This window comes from Ceratotherium simum, chromosome 25 (genome assembly GCF_057802395.1).
Source record: "Ceratotherium simum simum isolate JZ-2026a chromosome 25, ASM5780239v1, whole genome shotgun sequence".
NCBI classification, from domain to species: domain Eukaryota; kingdom Metazoa; phylum Chordata; class Mammalia; order Perissodactyla; family Rhinocerotidae; genus Ceratotherium; species Ceratotherium simum.
In genome coordinates, this window is record NC_141924.1 from 44,226,603 (window position 1) to 44,245,829 (window position 19,227).

At 36.6% G+C, this 19,227-nt stretch overlaps 1 protein-coding gene across 2 annotated transcripts in view; it reads left to right on the forward strand.

Annotated features, from left to right (window-relative positions):
* Positions 1 to 223: 223 nt before the first annotated feature.
* CAPS2 (calcyphosine 2) overlaps positions 224 to 19,227 on the forward strand; it is a 45,892-nt gene continuing 26,888 nt past the window's right edge. The window contains exons 1-8 of one of the 2 annotated variants that reach the window (XM_087449170.1): positions 224 to 438; positions 3,801 to 3,910; positions 8,711 to 8,760; positions 10,290 to 10,335; positions 10,424 to 10,549; positions 11,825 to 12,001; positions 15,123 to 15,245; positions 18,322 to 18,389. In XM_087449170.1, coding sequence (XP_087305296.1) covers positions 3,830 to 3,910; positions 8,711 to 8,760; positions 10,290 to 10,335; positions 10,424 to 10,549; positions 11,825 to 12,001; positions 15,123 to 15,245; positions 18,322 to 18,389 — 671 coding nt within the window. In that variant the 5' untranslated portion in view covers positions 224 to 438; positions 3,801 to 3,829. Of the gene's footprint in view, positions 439 to 3,800; positions 3,911 to 8,710; positions 8,761 to 10,289; positions 10,336 to 10,423; positions 10,550 to 11,824; positions 12,002 to 15,122; positions 15,246 to 18,321; positions 18,390 to 19,227 lie in introns of those variants that run through there. The other variant, XM_014794433.2, reaches the window with a different exon arrangement.

Below are 19,227 nucleotides of genomic sequence, written 5' to 3' on the forward strand. Positions count from 1 at the left end.
CCCCGCGCGGGGGGAGCGCGGACGCGGAGCCCGCCCCAGCCGCCGCGGGCGTGCAGGCGCCGCCCAGCCGTCCGCTCCGAGGCTGCGGGCCGGGCCGGGCTTTCCTCGCCGGGGCCTTGCGGTGAGCGCCTCCGCCCGGGGCAGGCGGGGGGCGGCGACAGCGCGGGGCGGGAGGTGGCGTGGCGGACGAGGGACTTGGGCCCACGACCTTCTTTTCCCTGGAAGCGAGGGGTTCGAGGCCCCGCGTGGAGGCGCCTGTTGCCAGGCAACCGCAGACGCGGGCCTGCGCCGGCCCAGCCTTTCCGGGAACTGTCCCTTTCCAGCTTGTCCTGTCTGAAACTGTCTGAAGAGGGTTCTCAGTGGATCGCCCTAGTTTGTATCCTTTCCAGCCCTCCCGCTCTGGACTGGGTCTTTACCCAGATTGTTGGGTCAAGTCAGGTTGGTTGCCCCTTGTGTCCCATCCCAGTCCATGATCCCAGGTGGGAAGAGGGTGGAGCATTCCTTTCGGTACGTTGCAGGTACTCAAGTACAATCTCAACTTTTGGGGAAGTCATGTGGGGGCAGTTACTCTGCTTCGTTTGAAATTAGGAACGACCCCAGGTTCAGTTCAGATACCTGGTCTGTTATCACCTGACTCCAAGATAGACTGGGTCTACCCCTGCGTGGAGCTTACATACTACATTGTATTTACAAGTCTCTTTCCTCTCTCCTTGATTATGGACTGGCTTTGATCAGTTTTTTCGTTGCTTTCTACTAAGTTCTGATTTGGTATAAGCAACGTTATGGCCACTAATGTCATTAGCCAAGAGAGAAGTTATGATAATTAGAATTGGAAATAATCATCCTTAAAAAATGAGAGAAGTGGGAGGTGAGTTCAATTCTTTTTGGTAGCTCTAAAGATGATATGGTAAGTCTTGGGTCTGTTAGTCAACAATATTCGTTACATGTTAGAAATAACATCTCAGGACTTGGCAGCAGTTTGGATGGAGACAAGCCATTCTTCCCTCCTGCACTCCTCCCCCACTCCCAGCCCCATCCTCAACACATCTCAACTGGATATTCAGCGTTTTAGAACAAAGACAACCCTTGGCGTGCTTTCCAAAGATTGGCTCACAGTCCATTTGTTTGAAATGCTGATTCTTTTGCCACCAAGTTTAGGTTTCTGGTGTTCTTTAGTCTTGAAGCTAATTCCTCTCCCCTTCTTCTATCACCTGTACCAGCAAGGGTGCAGAACTGGAAAGAGGTCTGAAACCTGTATGAATTCAGGCTCTGCAATAACTGGCAAATAATTTGGCAAAGTAAAATTCACTTTTCTGGGTCTCAGATTCCTCAGTTTGAAAATCAGAAGGTTGAGCTGTTTTATCTCTGAAGTTCCTCTGAAATAGGGTGTCAGTGACCTGTCTGCTCTAATGCTGTAGATCCTGGAGTGTTCCATATATGATGATATTGCCCTTTGAATACCCCCATACCTAAATGAATCATTATGCTAGGAATTGTAGTTTTGAAATAACTCATATCTGAATTGACTGAATTTACTTATTTAACAAATATTTAAGTTCCTACTATTTTCTAGGCTTTCTGCTAAGTGCTGAGATATAGGGTGAGCAAAACTAGTAGTCCTTGCCTTTGTGAGGCTGGCAGTATAGTGATGAAGAATAATAGTTACCACTCATGCTTTAAATACATTATCTAATTGTTTGAAGACAATTTATATGTGGGCATTGTGATCATGTCATAGTTGTAAGTGCAGAGAAGTGAAACTAATATAAGAATATGTTTAAAATATGTACAGGTATTGGACTATGCGTTAATTTATTTATTGACTAAATATTTATTGAGCATCTGCTATATTGAGGGCATGAGATGCCAACCTTCTTGGTCTTCACAGTTCATTAGGGAGATGAAAAGAGCTAATTACAGTGAAGGGTGATGCCTGTCACACCTGAGGAAGTACAGGGACTAGAAGGACCTGGACATCTGAGGGTTTAAATTTTGTTGTTTTTATTATTTGCAAATGAGTTATAGTGATTTAAAGTGACCTCTAGTGATTTGAAATGGCTTTACTGTTACTAAGGTATAAATAATTATGACCCTGATGTGTGGAGAAAATCACTTAGCTGATTGCTTAGCATCCATGTCTCAACTTGGGTTCATTGGCCACTAACCATCATGACAAATGCAACAGCTCTTGTGATGTGATTAAAAGCAAACAACTACCCCCGTACCCCCAACCAAACCAAAGACAACTTTAAAAAGTTGCTTCTTTGTGAAAGATCTCTCTGGAAAGAAAGCCATGTGCCAGCTAGTGCTGTAGCAGCATTTTCCCATCTAGTGATTTGTGATGTTTTCAGAACATGTCTACTGTTGGCTGCTAAGTCTTCCTGACTGTACTCTTATAGTAGGATTCCAGGCTTAGGGCAAGGAGTTTTTAGGGGAGGGGGCTATGGAAATGGGATATCTTTCAGGTAAGAGGATTTCATTGGGTATAAAATAAAACTACATTTTCATAATAAAGACGATGGCTACGCTGTATTGAATGTTAACCCTGTTCCACAAGATACAGGAGGATAAGAAAGGTGCTAACATTAAACTCGTTGTAGAAATATTGGCTCAGAAAGATTAAGTTCTTATCCAAGTTTACATTATGGGAAAGTGTTAAAAATGAGCATTTTAATGTCTGTCTGACTCCAAGCTGACGCTGTGTTGTGCTATCTTTCCTTAAAAACAACACAAACAAAAAATTTTACTATTAAAATAAATCCAAGTCTAATATTAGAAAAAGAAAGTATGAATGAATCATTGAACAAAAATATATCCTAGGTAATATAAAGTCAAAGTATAAAATAAAATATACAAAATTTGGATAACTGATATTCATCTGAATTTTGTTTTGTACATATTTGCAAGTTGATTATTTTCAACATTCTCTTGCAAGCAGTTTTACCTGTCACTTCATAATTACTAATTGGACCATTCACTCCATTTTATTCTTTGTTTTAGATAAAGATTCTGTTTGCTAAAAAATATTTTCATCAGCCAACTCGGGCAAAAATCAAAACTCATAAAAGGTTTAGGAAAAGAGTCAAGAAAATATATTTGTGTCACTTTGTGGTAGAGAAGAAGTCCATGCGTTAGTTGCCTATTGCTGCTGTAAAAAATTACTGCTAACTTAGTGGTTTAAAACAACATAAATTCACTATTTTATAGTTGTGGAGGCCAGAAGTACAAAATGAGGCCTACAGGGCTACAATCAAGACGTCAGCAGGGCTGGTTTCTTCTGGAGGCTCCAGGGAAGATTCCATTCCTTGCCTCTTCTAGCTTCTGGCGACTGTGGGGCCTCTCCCTGCGTTTTGAAAGCCAGCTACGTAGCGTCTTCACTCCTCTCTGCCTGTGCTTCCGTCCTCGTGTCTTCTCTGTCTCACTCGGGTCGTCCTGCCTCCCTTTTGTAAGAACCCTGCTGATTAACTGGGCCCAGCAGATAATCCAGGATAATCTCCTCATTTTAAAATCCTGAACTTAATCATGTCTGAAAAGTCCTTTTTGGCATGTAAGGCAACGTATACACAGGCCTGGTGATTACGACATGGACGTCTCTGGGAGGCCGTTATGCAGACTAGTATTTGCTCCACGGATGTTGCCTGGCATAATGTAATTGCCTCACAAAAAGTTGACTTGGTTGAAAGAAGTAAAAATGATTAACCACATGATTTCTTTCCTGTAGTATTATTATATAATTTGCATGGCTTATTTAAAATTAGAGTAAGAATTTTCATTTTATGTTTATTTTACCTTTTTCGAAGGATACTGCATGGTAAATACGTGAACTTGAATGGATTTAGAGGTTAAAGGAGTTGCTGCTTCTCCTACAAGTCAAACTCGGCCATTCTCTGGAAGAAAGAAGCCACTACAAGTATGTATGCTATAAATTTTCCTCTCGTAGGATAATTCATTAAAGAATTTTCTGACTCCTTTCTTTGTGTTTTTATGACTATTTATACTTCCAAATATTTAAGATCAATATTTCCTAGATTTGAATAATTGAACCACCAAAATTGAAAATAATTATTACTTGAAAATTGGTCACTATTTGAATTAGTTTTATTTTTTTAAATTAAGCTTATTTTTGTTTCTTCTTATTAAAAAACTGTGTATGTCTGCAGAAAATAAAAAAAGGAAAAATAGTGGAAAGAAGAAGAAAATATCAATATACATTTTGTATAGCTATGTGGGGAGAGAATCTGGGCTTCTATTATTAAGACTTTTATTCTTCTCAGCCTTTATAATATCACTGTTGTGTATATCCTTGATTAATTAAGTGCAAGTTTAAAGCTACTTTGTCGCTGTATCCACCACAGAATTGGGTAAATATAAAATTTAGTTTAGAAATACAGAAAAGTGATGTATATTTCCTTGCTGTTCTTATTATTTCAAATATTGAATGCCTACTGCTTATCAGCGACCATGATAAATGTTTCAATAATTTATATCACATAATTCTTACAACCAACCTTTGAGGTAAGTAGTATTATTAACTTGCTTTCAGATATGGAAGAACTAGAGGTTCAGTGACTTGCCATTATTTGAACTCTAGTTCTGACCTCAAGATCTGTACTCCTCACTCTGTGTCAGCAGTCTCCCTTTATATGGATGAGTCGGTGCCTTGGGGTTCTTCTGCACAGTATTATGGGTTAAATCTGAATTATTGGATGATTTGAATCAAAGCAGCCCTTGTTAGTCAAAATATCAAGTACAATATTACAGCCTTTCCCACTGATTGTTTGGTTATCATATTATAGAGGTTTCAGCTTTTTTCCTGGTTGTTAGGAAAAGCTCAAGCTTTAAGTTCTTAAAAAAATGATTTCTAAAATTACCTTTTTCTGCCCAAATAATATCTTTAAGTCTTAATGCCTTTATCTCTGTATTAGGACGGTCCAGCTAGTGGTGGAGTTAGGGAACAAGTTTATGTTTATCTTAGAGCTCTTGTTTCTTAAGAAAAAAGTATTTCCAGATATCCAGGTTATTGTCTCTTAGAGTTGATCAGCAAAGTATCAATATCATAGTTATCAGCTGCCATTTCTGGAGTGTTCTAAAAGCTAGAATTAAAAGTGAGAATACATAAAATTTTTTTTAAAAAATGATACTTAATGCTTCAAATATCATTACAAACACCAACAACTGATAAATACATGTGGGAGATAAGAATATAATAAACAAATGGGACTTTATCAGATTAAAGAGCTTCTATAAGACAAACGAAACCAGAATCAAGATGAACAGACAACCCACCAGCTAGGAGAGAGTATTTGCAAAACATACATCTGACAAGGGGTTGATCTCCATAATATATAAAGAACTCACACAACTGAACAACAAAAAAACAAACAACCCGATCAAAAAATGGGCAGAGGAAATGAACAGACACTTCTCCAAAGAAGATATACAGATGGCCAATAGGCACGTGAAAAGATGTTCAACATCACTAATCATCAGGGAAATGTAAATCAAGACAACACTAAGATATCACCTCACGCCCGTTAGAATGGCTATAATCACCAAGACAAAAAACAACAAATGTTGGAGAGGACGTGGAGAAACAGGAACCCTCATACACAACTGGTGGGAATGCTAACTGGTGCAGCCTCTATGGAAAACAGTATGGAGATTCCTCAAAGAATTAAAAATAGAGATGCCCTATGACCCAGCCATCCCACTACTGGGAATCTATCCAACAAACCTGAAATCAACAATCCAAAGAGGCTTATGCACCCCTATGTTCATTGCAGCATTATTCACCATAGCCAAGAAGTGGAAGCAACCTAAGTTCCTCGACTGATGATTGGATTAAGAAAATGTGGTATATATATACAATGGAATACTACTCAGCCATAAAAAAAGATAAAATCGTCCCATTTGCAACAACATGGATGGGCCTGGAGTGTATTATGTTAAGTGAAATAAGCCAGAAAGAGCAAGACAGACACTGTATGATTTCACTCATATATGGAATATAAACCAACACATGGACAGAGAAAACTGTATTGTGGTTACCAGGGGCAAGGGGGGTGGGGTGTGGGCACAAGGGGTGAAGGGAGTCATGTATATGGTGATGGACAAACAAAAATGTACAACCCAAAATTTCACAATTATTAATAACTATTAAAACATCAATTAAAAAAAAAAGTTGTTCAGCCCCACTGATAAGGGGATTAAAATGAACATAATTATATTCTTTTATGTGTCTATTATATTAGAGGAAAAATGTAATACTGAGAGTACTCAGAACTAGAGTTGGTGCATTGTAAATTGGTACCACATTTTTGGAAAGGAGATTGGCAGTGTGTATTGAGCTACAAAAGTTTTCAAATTATTTGATGCAAATAATTTTATACCGAGTAATATGTTCTAAGGAAACAATCCAAAATATAGAAAATGCCAAATGAGAAAAAAGGTATTTTTTGAAGTGTGTTTTTCAATAGTGAAAAATATATTGAAAAATATGTAGCAATTGAGAAATATTAGATAAATTAATGTACAACCTTTAGATGGAATATTGTATAGACATAAAAACGATGATTTTAAGGAGTAGCATAGAAATAGCTTATAATAAAAGGTGAAAAAGACGCTATACATGTCATTATAAATTTGTCTAAACTTATAAAATGTACAACACTAAGAGTGAACCGTAATGTAATCTATGGAGTTTGGGGGATAATGATGTGTTCATTTAGGTTCATCAGTTGTAACAAATGTATCACTCTTGTGGGGGTGTGGATAATGGGGGAGGCTATGCATGTGTGGGGTTGGGGGCTGTATGGGAAATCTTTGGACCTTCCACTCAATTTTTCTGTGAACCTAAAACTGTTCTAAAACATAAAGTCTATTTTTAAAAAGTATAGTTTAAATAAAGTCTTTTTTTTTTTTGAGGAAGTTTTGCCCTGAGCTAACATCTGTGCCAGTATTCCTCTATTTTGTATGTGGGTTGCCACCACAGCACAGCTGCTGATGAGAGGTGCAGGTCTGAACCCGGGAACTGAACCTGGGCCGCTGAAGCACAGCATGCCAAACTTAACCTCTAGGCCCCGGGGCAGGCCCCTACAGTCTATTTTGAAAAAAGAGAGGATACAAAAATATCCAGCTTTTTAAATAAATGGCCAGGTAGTAAATATTTTTGGCTTCATGGGCCATGCAGTCTCTGTCGCAACCACTTAACTCTGCTGTTATAGTGAGAACATATAGACAGTTTTTAAATAAATTAAGATAGCTGTGTTCCAATAAAACTTTATTTACAAAAACAGAGCTGGGCCATAGTTTTCTGACCCCTAGCCTAGGGTTTTATAAGCTATAATTTATCTTTATTCTGGATTGGCTAGCACAATTTTGTTGGAATTAGAAAGGAAAAGTAACTGCCATTCTAAAATCTTTATGCCTGTGACTTCAGAAGACTGTCTATAAGTCTATTAAAACACTTTCTGGGGAATAATAATGAAGATTATCATGATGACTATGGCAGCTATAGCTATATTCTATTTAGATTTTCTCCCTAAAGTTAGATGTCATAATATTCCCCAAATACCATTAAGAAAATGTTTGATGGATAATGGAAGTGTGCTGCTGTATTAGGCTACATTTTATATATATGTATATATATATGCGCGCGCACACACACATACACATATATAATTATATTTTTATTTTATTATATTAAATATAATTGATACATTATATATAGTACATTTTTTTTAATTTAAATGATCATCTAATTTTACATTTCTACATTTTAATTATTTATTAGGATAGTACTTAAAACAATGCCATATTAAAATTGATACTGAGCTAAGTTTGTTTTCTCTTACTCTTATGGTCAGAGTGATGGAGCTCAGTCATGAATATAATTTCTATGCTTGCTATCAGTATCACAAAAATCACCGGTTAGATAACATGTCAGAAGTAAGCTCTAAGTGCTAGTGAGTGAATTGTTTCCTGCTTTTATTTACTTGAACTTTCCCTAAGACTCATACATATTTCTTATTCCATGTTGACTAAGCTCACTGAAATTTGCAGATCTTTGCACAATTTTTTGACAATAAGATTGAACATTTACAAACATATACATGTATATGTTTGCACTTCCTTGCTTAAATCCTGCACCGCCTTCCCATTACCTTTAGGACAAGGTCCAAGTTCCTTAATCTGTATTATAATATAGCAAGTCTGGCCACTACCTCCTCACACTCAGGGTTCCAGCCCTTTCTGGCTGTTGACTCTTGCCCGTGGGACTGTGCAGCACAAATTGTTCCTCCTGGCTGAAGCAGTTTTCTCCCTTCTCTCTTCCTCTGGCTAACTCCTACTCATCCTTCAGAGCTTCATTTAAACGTTTCTTTTTTGTTGTGAAAAAATCTCCTCAGTTTCCTAGACGTGGTTGGGTGCACAGGCTATGTATAGCCTCTGTCACAGGACGTATTTTCCACATTAGCGTGTGAACGAAGGTCTTCCCCAGCAGACAGCGTGCTCCACGGGGAGGAACTATCTGTGTTGCTGATCATCCTGCCTCTGTGTCTCAAGCACAGTAGGGAGGGGCTTGATAAATATTTCTTATATAAAGTTTACTGAGAAAAATTATAATTAGCCTTCTTGCATTGACACATTACTGTCTTTTAAAGTATGAATAAGGGATATATGCACACTGATTCTAATTTTTTTTTAATTAAAGCAAGGATGGACTTCGAGATCATGGGCAATCCGGAATCCTTGCCTACCTGTGTAAGTCACATTTCTTCACATTTGAGCTGTTTAATGGGCAAATATTTATAATACATTGACAAGTACAAAAAGAAAGCATAATTGTATATGTAGCTGTGATCGTGAACCACGGAAAAATTTATATGCATGTGGATGGCCTGAAAATGACTCTGCTAAAATTAAAGTAGCTCTTGTGATAGGATGGTTGGATTAAGGGTAATATGTCTCTTGTTTTTTACTTTCTTTAATATTATTTTTATATTATCCTGAAAAAGTTAAAATGTAGTTTTATTTAGAAAGTTCAGCTAAATGCATTTATTAAAGAAATATATGAAATTTTTCAGTTTATAATTGGGATAGTCAAAATGAATTTAATGGGAGTATATCTGTGCTTTGATCTTATCTTGAGGAATATGACAATTTTATCAATCTTATTAAAATGATTTTATTTTGGGACTAGAATATATTAATTTATGTTTTATATTTTACATTTTTGCCTTTTAAAATTTGGAAGGATATGATTTTTATATATTTTTAAATATATTAGACTACAGGACTTCTTGGAAAATAGAAATTAAAAACAATAATTTATTAGGCTGAGCTATATAAAATTGACATGTTTACAGATTGCACATGGGCAAATATCAGCAATTTCATGTGGTTCCACATAATAGAGGCCTATGTGGTCATCTAGACAAAGCATCGAGAGAGGTGTGAGTGCTGGGTACAAGATACTGAGGCTGTGGTGACAGTCAGTGGTGTGCTGAGGGGTGTTTAACAGCTGGTTTTCTGAAAGTGTACTACAAGTTCATTACAAATTTTACTTGTTAATTATAAATAAAATTAAGTATATTTTATGTTGAATATAAGTTTTACATGAAAATATCAGCCAACGTGAATGTTGTTCTTGTAGAGTGACGTGTGTGAGTTCTTTGCTGAATCAAGTAACAGTTTTGAATACCGGAACAATGTTTCCTCAGTTTTTTGTCACTCACAAAACATGACAGTTACAGACATGATACACTTTTAAGTTTAATATGTACTATTAACATTTTCTCCACCACTTTTTTAAGTCTCAGAAATCAACAAAATAGTATATCAAGTCCTGATTCGTAGCATTTGCCCATTTCTGTGTAAATCACCCCACTGTGGCTGATTTCAAGCTGTCTGTGTGATGTCACTGAACATGGAGTTGGAAAGAGACGCACACCATTATGTTACCACACAATACGATAGATGTAAATAACTGCTGGGACACAGGTAATAGTGAAGTGTAGTAGAACCATCATGAAGTGATGACTTTTGAGTATTTATTATCTTTGTTTTTAATATAATTTACTTAATTATAAGTTGATATAATTTTATTTTTACTAATTCCGTGTTAACAATCAGCTCAGAAAGTTACTGAACATTAGAAGCCTATCACAGCTGGTAGGAGCCAGCACCGCTGGGCTCAGTCTACCTGTTTATATAAGATGTAGTGTATATGGTTTGCAACTATTAAAGTCTCATTTTTAAAAGTCATGGGATGCATAGATTATTTCTTTCAGGGTCCCACCACTGGATTTGGGAAGCCTTGTTGACTCTGATGATGAGGTAATTTTTACTTGGTGTTTGATATAATAAACATTTGAACATAATATTACAGATAGCATTTAATAAGTGTCGTTTAATTTTATTTTAGGATGATTTTTCGTATGTTCCACTTAGTACAGCACATATTTATTTTAACCCACCAAATTCATCTTCTGCTTTTGGTTGTGTCACACCATGTCAAATTCCATGTACTCAGCGTCACCTAAATGAACTGGTTAGTATTTATTCCTCATTACCAACTTTCAGAATTATAGTGTGCATTTTAGCACTTTTTTAAATCCAGAAATGTCATTATGTTCAGTCTATGTTTTGTCCAGTTTAAATGTTTTATGTATTAACGTCCCAAACAATAATTTTACTTTGTTTTACATTTTTGCCTCACATAGAATGGCATTTTTAAAATGTCTTATAAAATTGGTAAAGTACAGGTTTATACTAACAGAGAGGCCAGGGATTTAAAAATTACAGCAGAATGTTAGATCAGATCTTGCTAGTTTAACAGTATAAAATTGGCTTCTTGGAAACTGACTCATAACTAGGATACTACAGAGTAAGAACTATACTCATTCCAAGGTGTCTCCTTGGGACATATTTATACTTCAAACAATACTTAATGCTTATTCCATGCTATCCATAAATTCCATCAATTCCATAGCATGGAATAAAGCACAAGTTCTAACCAGTACTTTGTGAGCAGGGCTTGCTTTTCTGTCTTTATTAGTCTTTCTCCTGTAGCTGGCTCTGTTCACATTCTCCTCAGTCTCATTTTTGATAGCTTGCATGAATAGGACCCTAGTCTGTATCACGCTGCAGGTTTCACCCTGAAGCTTTGCCTCATCCTTCTCTGGATATGGACATGGATTCAGCACTTTTCGAGGGTTGTACTGCTTTATCCTCCTTTTGGAGTGGCTATCTCTCCATGGGTGATATGTGTTTGCTTAGTGCCCCTGTTAAGTTTCTCTTATCCACTGGTTCTGTTGTCTCTCGTCCCGTGGAAATGTGGCAGGGAACCAAATAAAACCAGAAGGTAGAATATCTCAGTGTTCTAGAAACGGCAGCCAGTGCTTCTCAGGATTAGTCTCTCCAGGTCCTATGACTATTCTGGAGGAAATGATTGACAATGGAGTTTTTCTGGGGCAGGAAAAATGCCTATCTAAAACTCCTAAGAAGAAAGAAAAGTCATTTTTTCTCCTCTCAACTTATTTTAGAACCAGGATTGATCTTCAGCTGGGAAATAAGGTACAGGCTCACTGGTATTTAAGGCCAGCGCCCATTCTGAGCAGTTCTGTGTGCTCTGATTGCTCAGTGATACTCTACCAGCTAAATGTTTTAAATATCACCTCTGTTTAGAACATAGATTATAATGGTCTGTTTCTTAGACAATAAAAATGCTAAGGTAAATGATAAACCTGTTAATGTTAATAAGGAAAATTAATAATAATTTTGGGTTTTTTCTGATGAATAGCATGCTTTTTCTTTTTACCTCTAGGAGCAGGACATAATACCTGAAAATTTGCCAGCCCCAACAGACAAATATAAACTAAAATATCAGCAATACAAAACTGAAATGAAAGAGGGATATAAACAATATAGTCAGAAAAAAGCAGAAAAGGCAAAATCTAACATCACACATCAGCAGTCTCCAAGGAATGGGACCGATGACAAGGTAATATAAGACGCTTTATGAAGTTTAATGATGTTTAAAGAAAACGGCACTTGTCTTATAGAAACAGCTTTTTGTCTGATATGTCTTGCTGTTAGTCGTAATAAGTATAACAGCTAACATTCGTTTCTGTGTGCCAGGAACTATTTTAAGTATTTTACTTATAGTAACTAGTTTATTCTTCACAACAACCATAAAGGGTTATTATCACCATTTTCAGATGTGAAAACTCTAGCCATATGACCTAGTCATCTTTTCTCTGTTAGTAGTTTTGCACTTGCCTTGGGATTGGGAATAAGACAATATTATGTATCTGTTTTTGATGTGGCTGTCTTGAACTCTCTTGGTCTCATGGTCTACATTTTAAAGTTTAAAAGTGATTTCAGACTTTATAGTGACTCTTTTATTCTAAAACTGTCATTACTCCATGATTGTCTTCTGCTTCATTTTAGGAGATGTTGTTTAACATCATGAATTGCAGAAATTGTTATGCTTTTATTTAATATTAATTAGGTGTAAATTCACCATTCATGAATATAAGAGCAAAGTAAACATAATAAATTTAATGGCTTGCCATAAGTGTACAGGAAAGATCAATCCTAAATTTTGAAAAGAAAAGTTTGAAAACAGTTTATGATCCTGCTGGCCATAAAGAGACCTCTTGGATCAATACTTAAATCAGTTAACTTTTAATAAGAATAACGTGTTTTCAGGCCGGTCCCATGGCATAGTGGTTAAAGTCCGACGCTCTCTGCTTTGGCAACCCAGGGTTCATGGGTTCGGATCCCAGGTGTGGACCTACACCATTTTTGTCAGACATGCTGTGGCGGTGACCCACATATAAAGTAGAGGAAGATTGGCACAGATGTTAGCTCAGAGCTAATCTTCCTCAGCAAAAAAATTAAAATAAATAATATATTTTCAGGGAAGTTTGATGGTTGTATTTGCTTAGCATTTTCCTGTAGGTAAAAAAAAATGATAAATTTATAAGTAGATGTAGCATATCAGCTATTTTTTCTAAATAATATATAGGAACTAGCTAGAACTAACCAAATCACATAGTGTTTAGCTGAAAGAGTAACAGAAATTATGGGATTATTTGGTCTGTTTTATCTTAAAACAAATTTCCCAGATCCAAACAGATACACACAAATATAATATTCTAGCGTCTGTAATACTAGCAGGATAATTTCACAACCCTTTAGCTTCTGGCCATGTATTATTTGCAGGACCTACCATGTGATATTTAGATATTTAGATCATTGTAATAATGTCAGGAAAATAGAATGAAGGTTTCTATAAGCACATGCTTTATTTGTCACAGCAAAATGGTTCAAAATGTTTTTAAAGTAAAACTTTGATTTCCTTTAACAGAAGTTCAGATGAGGACATTTGTTTACTTTGGGGTTAAGAAAGGGACAAATATTGTTTGCAAATCTTGCCATATGATTGGTAAATATTTACATAATATGAATAAAGGATTTTATAAATAAAAGCCAATATGTGCCTATTTTCTTCTGGAAAAGATCCTGTTTTGCTTCTTTGATTTTTCTAACCTACATTTAACCTATATATTAAAAGTTTAATATGTTCTCGATAGTCTTTCAAAAAAGCTCTGGTTTCTATGCAGTCTTTATTATAATAATCTTGTACTTAAGGGGTTTGAGCAACTTATTTGCTGTCTTTTTAGATGTATACCATTATGAGAATCAAAACTTCTGTGTAAATGTGCTGGTTAGTAAATCCTACTACAATTACATGAATTAACACTGGAATAGTAACCTCTGGAAATAGAAGAGGTCCCTGATATCAGAAGTGTTAGCTCCTCTTTAAAGCAGGGAGCAACATGTAAATTGATTCTCTTTACTGATTAAAAAAAAAAAAAGGTAACCTTAAATATATTTAGGATCCAGGACAATAACTAAAGTCCATAGCTGCTAATTAATCAGGCTGATACATCATGGAACTTATAGCAGGAAAGCCAGGCAACACATCTTAAACATATCTATAATGAAATTCATGTAGCAATCAAATGTTGGGAAGACAGAGCAGAGTATGAAGATGGAATGTGACCTTTCAAGGAAGATCTAATGTAAGAACAAACCCTGGGGAAAAAAAATCTTGAAATCTATTAAATTTTTGACAAGTTGCTATCCTATTGGGGCATTATTTTTTGTTAAGTTGATATGAGCACATCTTATATTCAGAGAAGAATTTAGTGTTTGTTTCTTTAGGATCCCAAAGGATCCTTTACCTTGTCAAAAGTTCAGAAATAGCAGAAGTAAAACCAATGAATCACCAAAATAGTAATTAGTAAAAGTTTATTGTACAGACACCAAAAAGACAGTTCTTGAACCGGGAGCACTCCAACCAAGTGTGGAAGGAGGCTGAGGGGGTACTAGATAAGAGCAGCTTATCTAGTGAGGACGCTGTGACTGTTCATTCTTCCCAGGGACTGATTATACTATTAGAATTTTCCTAAATCATAAGGAATTGGTTAGTGGTTACCTCATATCAATTTTGGGGAACAGCTTAAGTTTTGCTTATGATTTCCAGAGGCATAAGCAAGAAGTGACCCAGGTCAAGTTAGTCTCGCTTGTCTTGCAAAACAAGCTGAGTTAGGCTTCGCTTGTATGACTAAACGGGTTTTGTCTGCTCAGGGAATGTCAGTGTCTCTGTGTTTGATTTTAACAACCTCAAAGGATACGTCCCATCTGTTAGTACTTTACTTGCAACTTTAGGAGTGACATGCCCACATCTGTCAACTTTACAAAGACTCAAAAGGACAGTAATAGAATAGTCGCTACCTTTTATTTAATGTTTACTGTATGTCACGTACTTTTATAAGTGTTGGACATGTGTCATCTCTTTAATCGTTTCTTGTGTATGAAGTAGTAACTATTATTAATTTCCATTTTATCTATGAGTAAACTGAGGCCTAGTGAGGGCATCCAGCTAGAAAGTGGAGGAGCTGGATTCAAACAGGCAACCTGCTTGTCAGAGCCTGTGCTCTTAATCCCCATGCAGATAACCACTGGTCAGCGGTTATTTAATCCTTTATTTTGTTAAAAAACAAATATTCTAAATATGTGTGTGAGGATTCACTAATTGCTTTCACGTGTAGTGTGTACGAGGTGAAGAAGCCTTCGCGGATGACCTCACAGTGCTGGATAGGAAAGCCCTCCTACAGCAGGGTTATGCAGACCACACTTACAGCGCACAGGGGAGCACAAGAAAGTCTGATGCCGTAAGTTGTTGGTGGTTTTACTTATTTGATAAGCCACTGAGATAATTTGCCGCCCAAGATTTTACGGACTAACAATTGAATAAATAATTGCAACAATTGAATTTGGACTAAGGTGACTATTCATTAATGTGCAAATTGAGTCCTCACTCTTACAACCCATTGACGTTTGGTGTATTTACTGTGGAAAACTGTCTTGAATCTTTAGGAGTTTGTAAAAATGTAGTTTACATTGTTCAAAATGTTAATTGGCCGCTATTTACATCAGTGGGCTTATTTGGCATCGCCCCTCCCCCCCAAAAGAGGTAGCCTGTTTATTTTTTTGAAAGTCATAAGCTAATAAAACTAGAGAAATTCAGGCCAATTAAGGAAAAGGGCAGGAATAAAGTAATTTTTCTTTAGGAAATGGGAAGCAAAGCTCTAGACTCTCAGTATTAACTTTAAATTATCTCTTTTACAAAATCAGATTGTTTGATGAGTGTCAGTTAGATCAGTTCTGGTACAAATAGATAATTATAATACAATTATAATATAATTATAATTTCTATGGTGTCCTGGGGTAAGCAGACCCAGTTGCTTGCACTTGGAGTCCAGGGGCCACCTGGACACCCTCAGGTGATTCATATCTTAGGCACACCTGTAATGGATTGATGGCATACCAGTATGTAGTGGCTCAAAAGGTGGGAAAACTCTGGTTTAGATGGCCTAAATAATAATAAAGCAGTGTGGATTTAGCTAGTTACATTATCGCTATTATTGAGGGGAAATTTAATATATATTTTATTTGGATAACAGTCATCCAGAACCAATACATTCTGAGTTGACATCAATGTGTAATTAATGTCTGGATCAGGTGGACCATTTTCTGTGGATGTCTCAAGGTACTATCATTCTTTTACTAAAACCACATACACATTATTTTCTATGACGATTATTATTTAGATATTTATGCTTAATAGAATAAGGGGTATTACCAGGATTGTTCTAAAAATAAAAAGGCTACTTTATAGAGTAAAATTGTGTCCCAAATAAGGCTTATTTTGATGTATTCCTGAAGTTATACTTGAAATGGATATTACTAATACTTAAGTCCCTTTGGGTATTGTTCTTGGTATAATCCAAAGCCATCTGGGTGTTAGTGAATTTCTTTTCCTTACAATTAGTATATTATGGCAGTATATCTAAATTCACCATCAAGTACATTTTAGTTTATTGTAGCACTCATTTATCTGTTTTTTTCAAGGAAATGTTTATGTGATTAAACTTTGAATGCATCTGAAATTAGTACTGATTTATTTTTTAAATATAAGTGGAAGCTTTTTAACTTAAGTTTTTTGTTTTTTTTTTTGGTGAGGAAGATTAGCCCTGAGCTAACATCTGTTGCCAATCCTCCTCTTTATGCTGAGAAAGACTGGCCCTGGGCTAACATCCATGCCCATCTTCCTCTACTTTATAGGTGGGACACCTGCCTCAGCATGGCTTGATAAGTGGCACATAGGTCCGAGCCGGGTCCGAACTGGCAAACCCCAGGCCGTGAAGCAGAGTGCCCGAACTTAACCACTCTGCCACCAGGCCGGCCCGTAACTTAATTTTTCACTGCTTAACTGAACAACAGAAGCAGTGAACCTATGGTTTTTCTGTCTGTCTTTTCTAGTTTCTTGTCATTTTTCAGTGTTTCAGATCCTTTGCGTCAGTGTGACTTCTGCGTCTATTCTGCCTTGTGTTTGCACAGACCTCTAAGTCAGGGGGCCTGAGGGTGGTGCTGCCCTTCCCTCCCAAGTGTAAGCCACTGCCACTGTCAGCACACGGGGGGCTGTCTGCACGGGCTCCAGGAGAGTCCTTCGTCTCACCTCTTTTGCTAGCTTCTGGGTTTTACGCCTATGTTCTGGCTGATACAGATGTTTTCCTTTATAATTTCATGTTTTAGTCAGTGTCCACTTTCTGAATCACCTCTAGATCTCAAACATACTTACTTTACCTGTGTTATACAGTTTTTTAACTTTTTAATTGCTGTTTTAATTTATTACTAACCACAAATCATTATAAACTGTCGCCAGCTTAGAGAACACAAGCTGCAGGTTAACACAGTTATGTATTAAATGATATGAGCTCATATGGGGCATATTTGGATCTGTAAACTATACATCTTAAATTTCTACTAAACAAAAATACTACATTCAATCATAGACTAACATTTAAATAATTGTGCCCGTTTCCAGGTTTCTTAGGAGTTTCTACCTTGTGTTTCTATTGTTTTAGTCATTCTTATTTGAATTTTGTCTCAGTTTCAGAGCACTCTTCCTAAGGTTACAAAGCCTATATTAAGCAACGTTATCGTACTTGATTTCTGATCAATGGGGATAACAGTAATTTACATTCTAAAAATAGAACAAGCTTTATTTTGATTTCTTAATTTTTAACCTCTTTTATTACCCTTCTAAAGAAACATTTTAGTGATTATAGTTGTATGATAATCTAATTGGAATTGAATGATTGCACATCCTCCAATTTGATATGACCTAAAATGTAGTAAAAATACTTTTGGATGAATTGGAAAAGCAAAAAATAGTATGAAGACAGTTTAATCAAACCAGCAATTGAGAAAAGTTGATCAAGTATTGTTAATGGGTTACATACACAGAAAAGATTATTATCCTTTTAATGACAGGAGGCTTTTTTGTTTGATGTTTAGGTTTGTGACATATGTTTGAATGATTCAAATTCAGTTTCAGCACCTAATATGCATAATTTTAGACCAAATTATTTGTGAGAGTGCTGGTGTTCTTGGAGCAGGCTGAGATGTCAGTCTCCACCCTTTTATTCTGGTTCTATAAAATGAAAGGGCAGTTTGTGGAAATCTCTGATGATTTCTACTGAAACTTAAGTGCATTACTTTTTAGAAAATAAATGGTGCTTTTAGATTAAATAATTGGAATTTGAATTTATTAATGACGGATATAGTAATCTATATTTAAGAAGGAAATAAGAAATGTTTAATTTATGTTTTAGGGCTCTTGTGTTATCTATTGTATTGTTCTGCTTTATGGACAATGACATTTTCTTTATTTTCTGTTCTCAGGAAGCCGTGGCTGCAGAGAAGAAGAAACAGACTGTTGCCGAGCAAGTGATGACAGACCACTTATCCAGGTGAGAGTTAGTACCTGGGAACAGAAATCCATTCAGAAAGTTTTCATGAAATTTCTTTTTTACACAGTACACACATATCCTTAGTCGATCAACAAGTAGCTAACTCAGAGGCGCCCAAACTTTCTCTGTTCACTGAACTCATAGGGGTTTAGTAATTTTTTCATGGCACTCCTAGGCCAATAGAAATGCCTAATAGTTATATTCATTAAGTATTTTTTGTCTAGACAACTTAATGAGTATTTACTTCCTAACAACTTAAGGGCAATTTGAAAAAAATAATACACATAAATCGAAAGAAAAATATTTTCATTTCGTTCTTAAATAGCCACAATTACTTACTAATGGGATGTGTGCGCCTCTGGGGCACTGCACAATCTCTCCAACCTTATAATCCTTTAGGACGCTGCCACCTTCACTTTCTGTTCCACATGACACTTGCTTTTTATCACAGCAACTGTGGAAAACCCAGCTTTGCAAAGATGTGACGTCATTGAAGGAATGTAGTGTGATATCTTATTGAAACTGAATTACCCTGAGCTAGTAGTGTGCGTGGTATCCTACAAATATTGGGTATCACTGTTTCCCTCAAAAATTAAGCGGGGCTGGCCTGGCAGCACAAGCGATTAAGTGCGAGCGCTCCGCTGTGGCAGCCCGAGGTTCGCCGGTTCGGATCCCGGGCGCGCACCAACGCACCTCTTGGCAAGCTATGCTATGTCGGCATCCCATATAAAGTAGAGGAAGGTGGGCACGGATGTTAACCCAGGGCCAGTCTTCCTCAGCAAAAAGAGGAGGATTGGCAGATGTTAGCATAGGGCTGATCTTCCTCACACACACACAA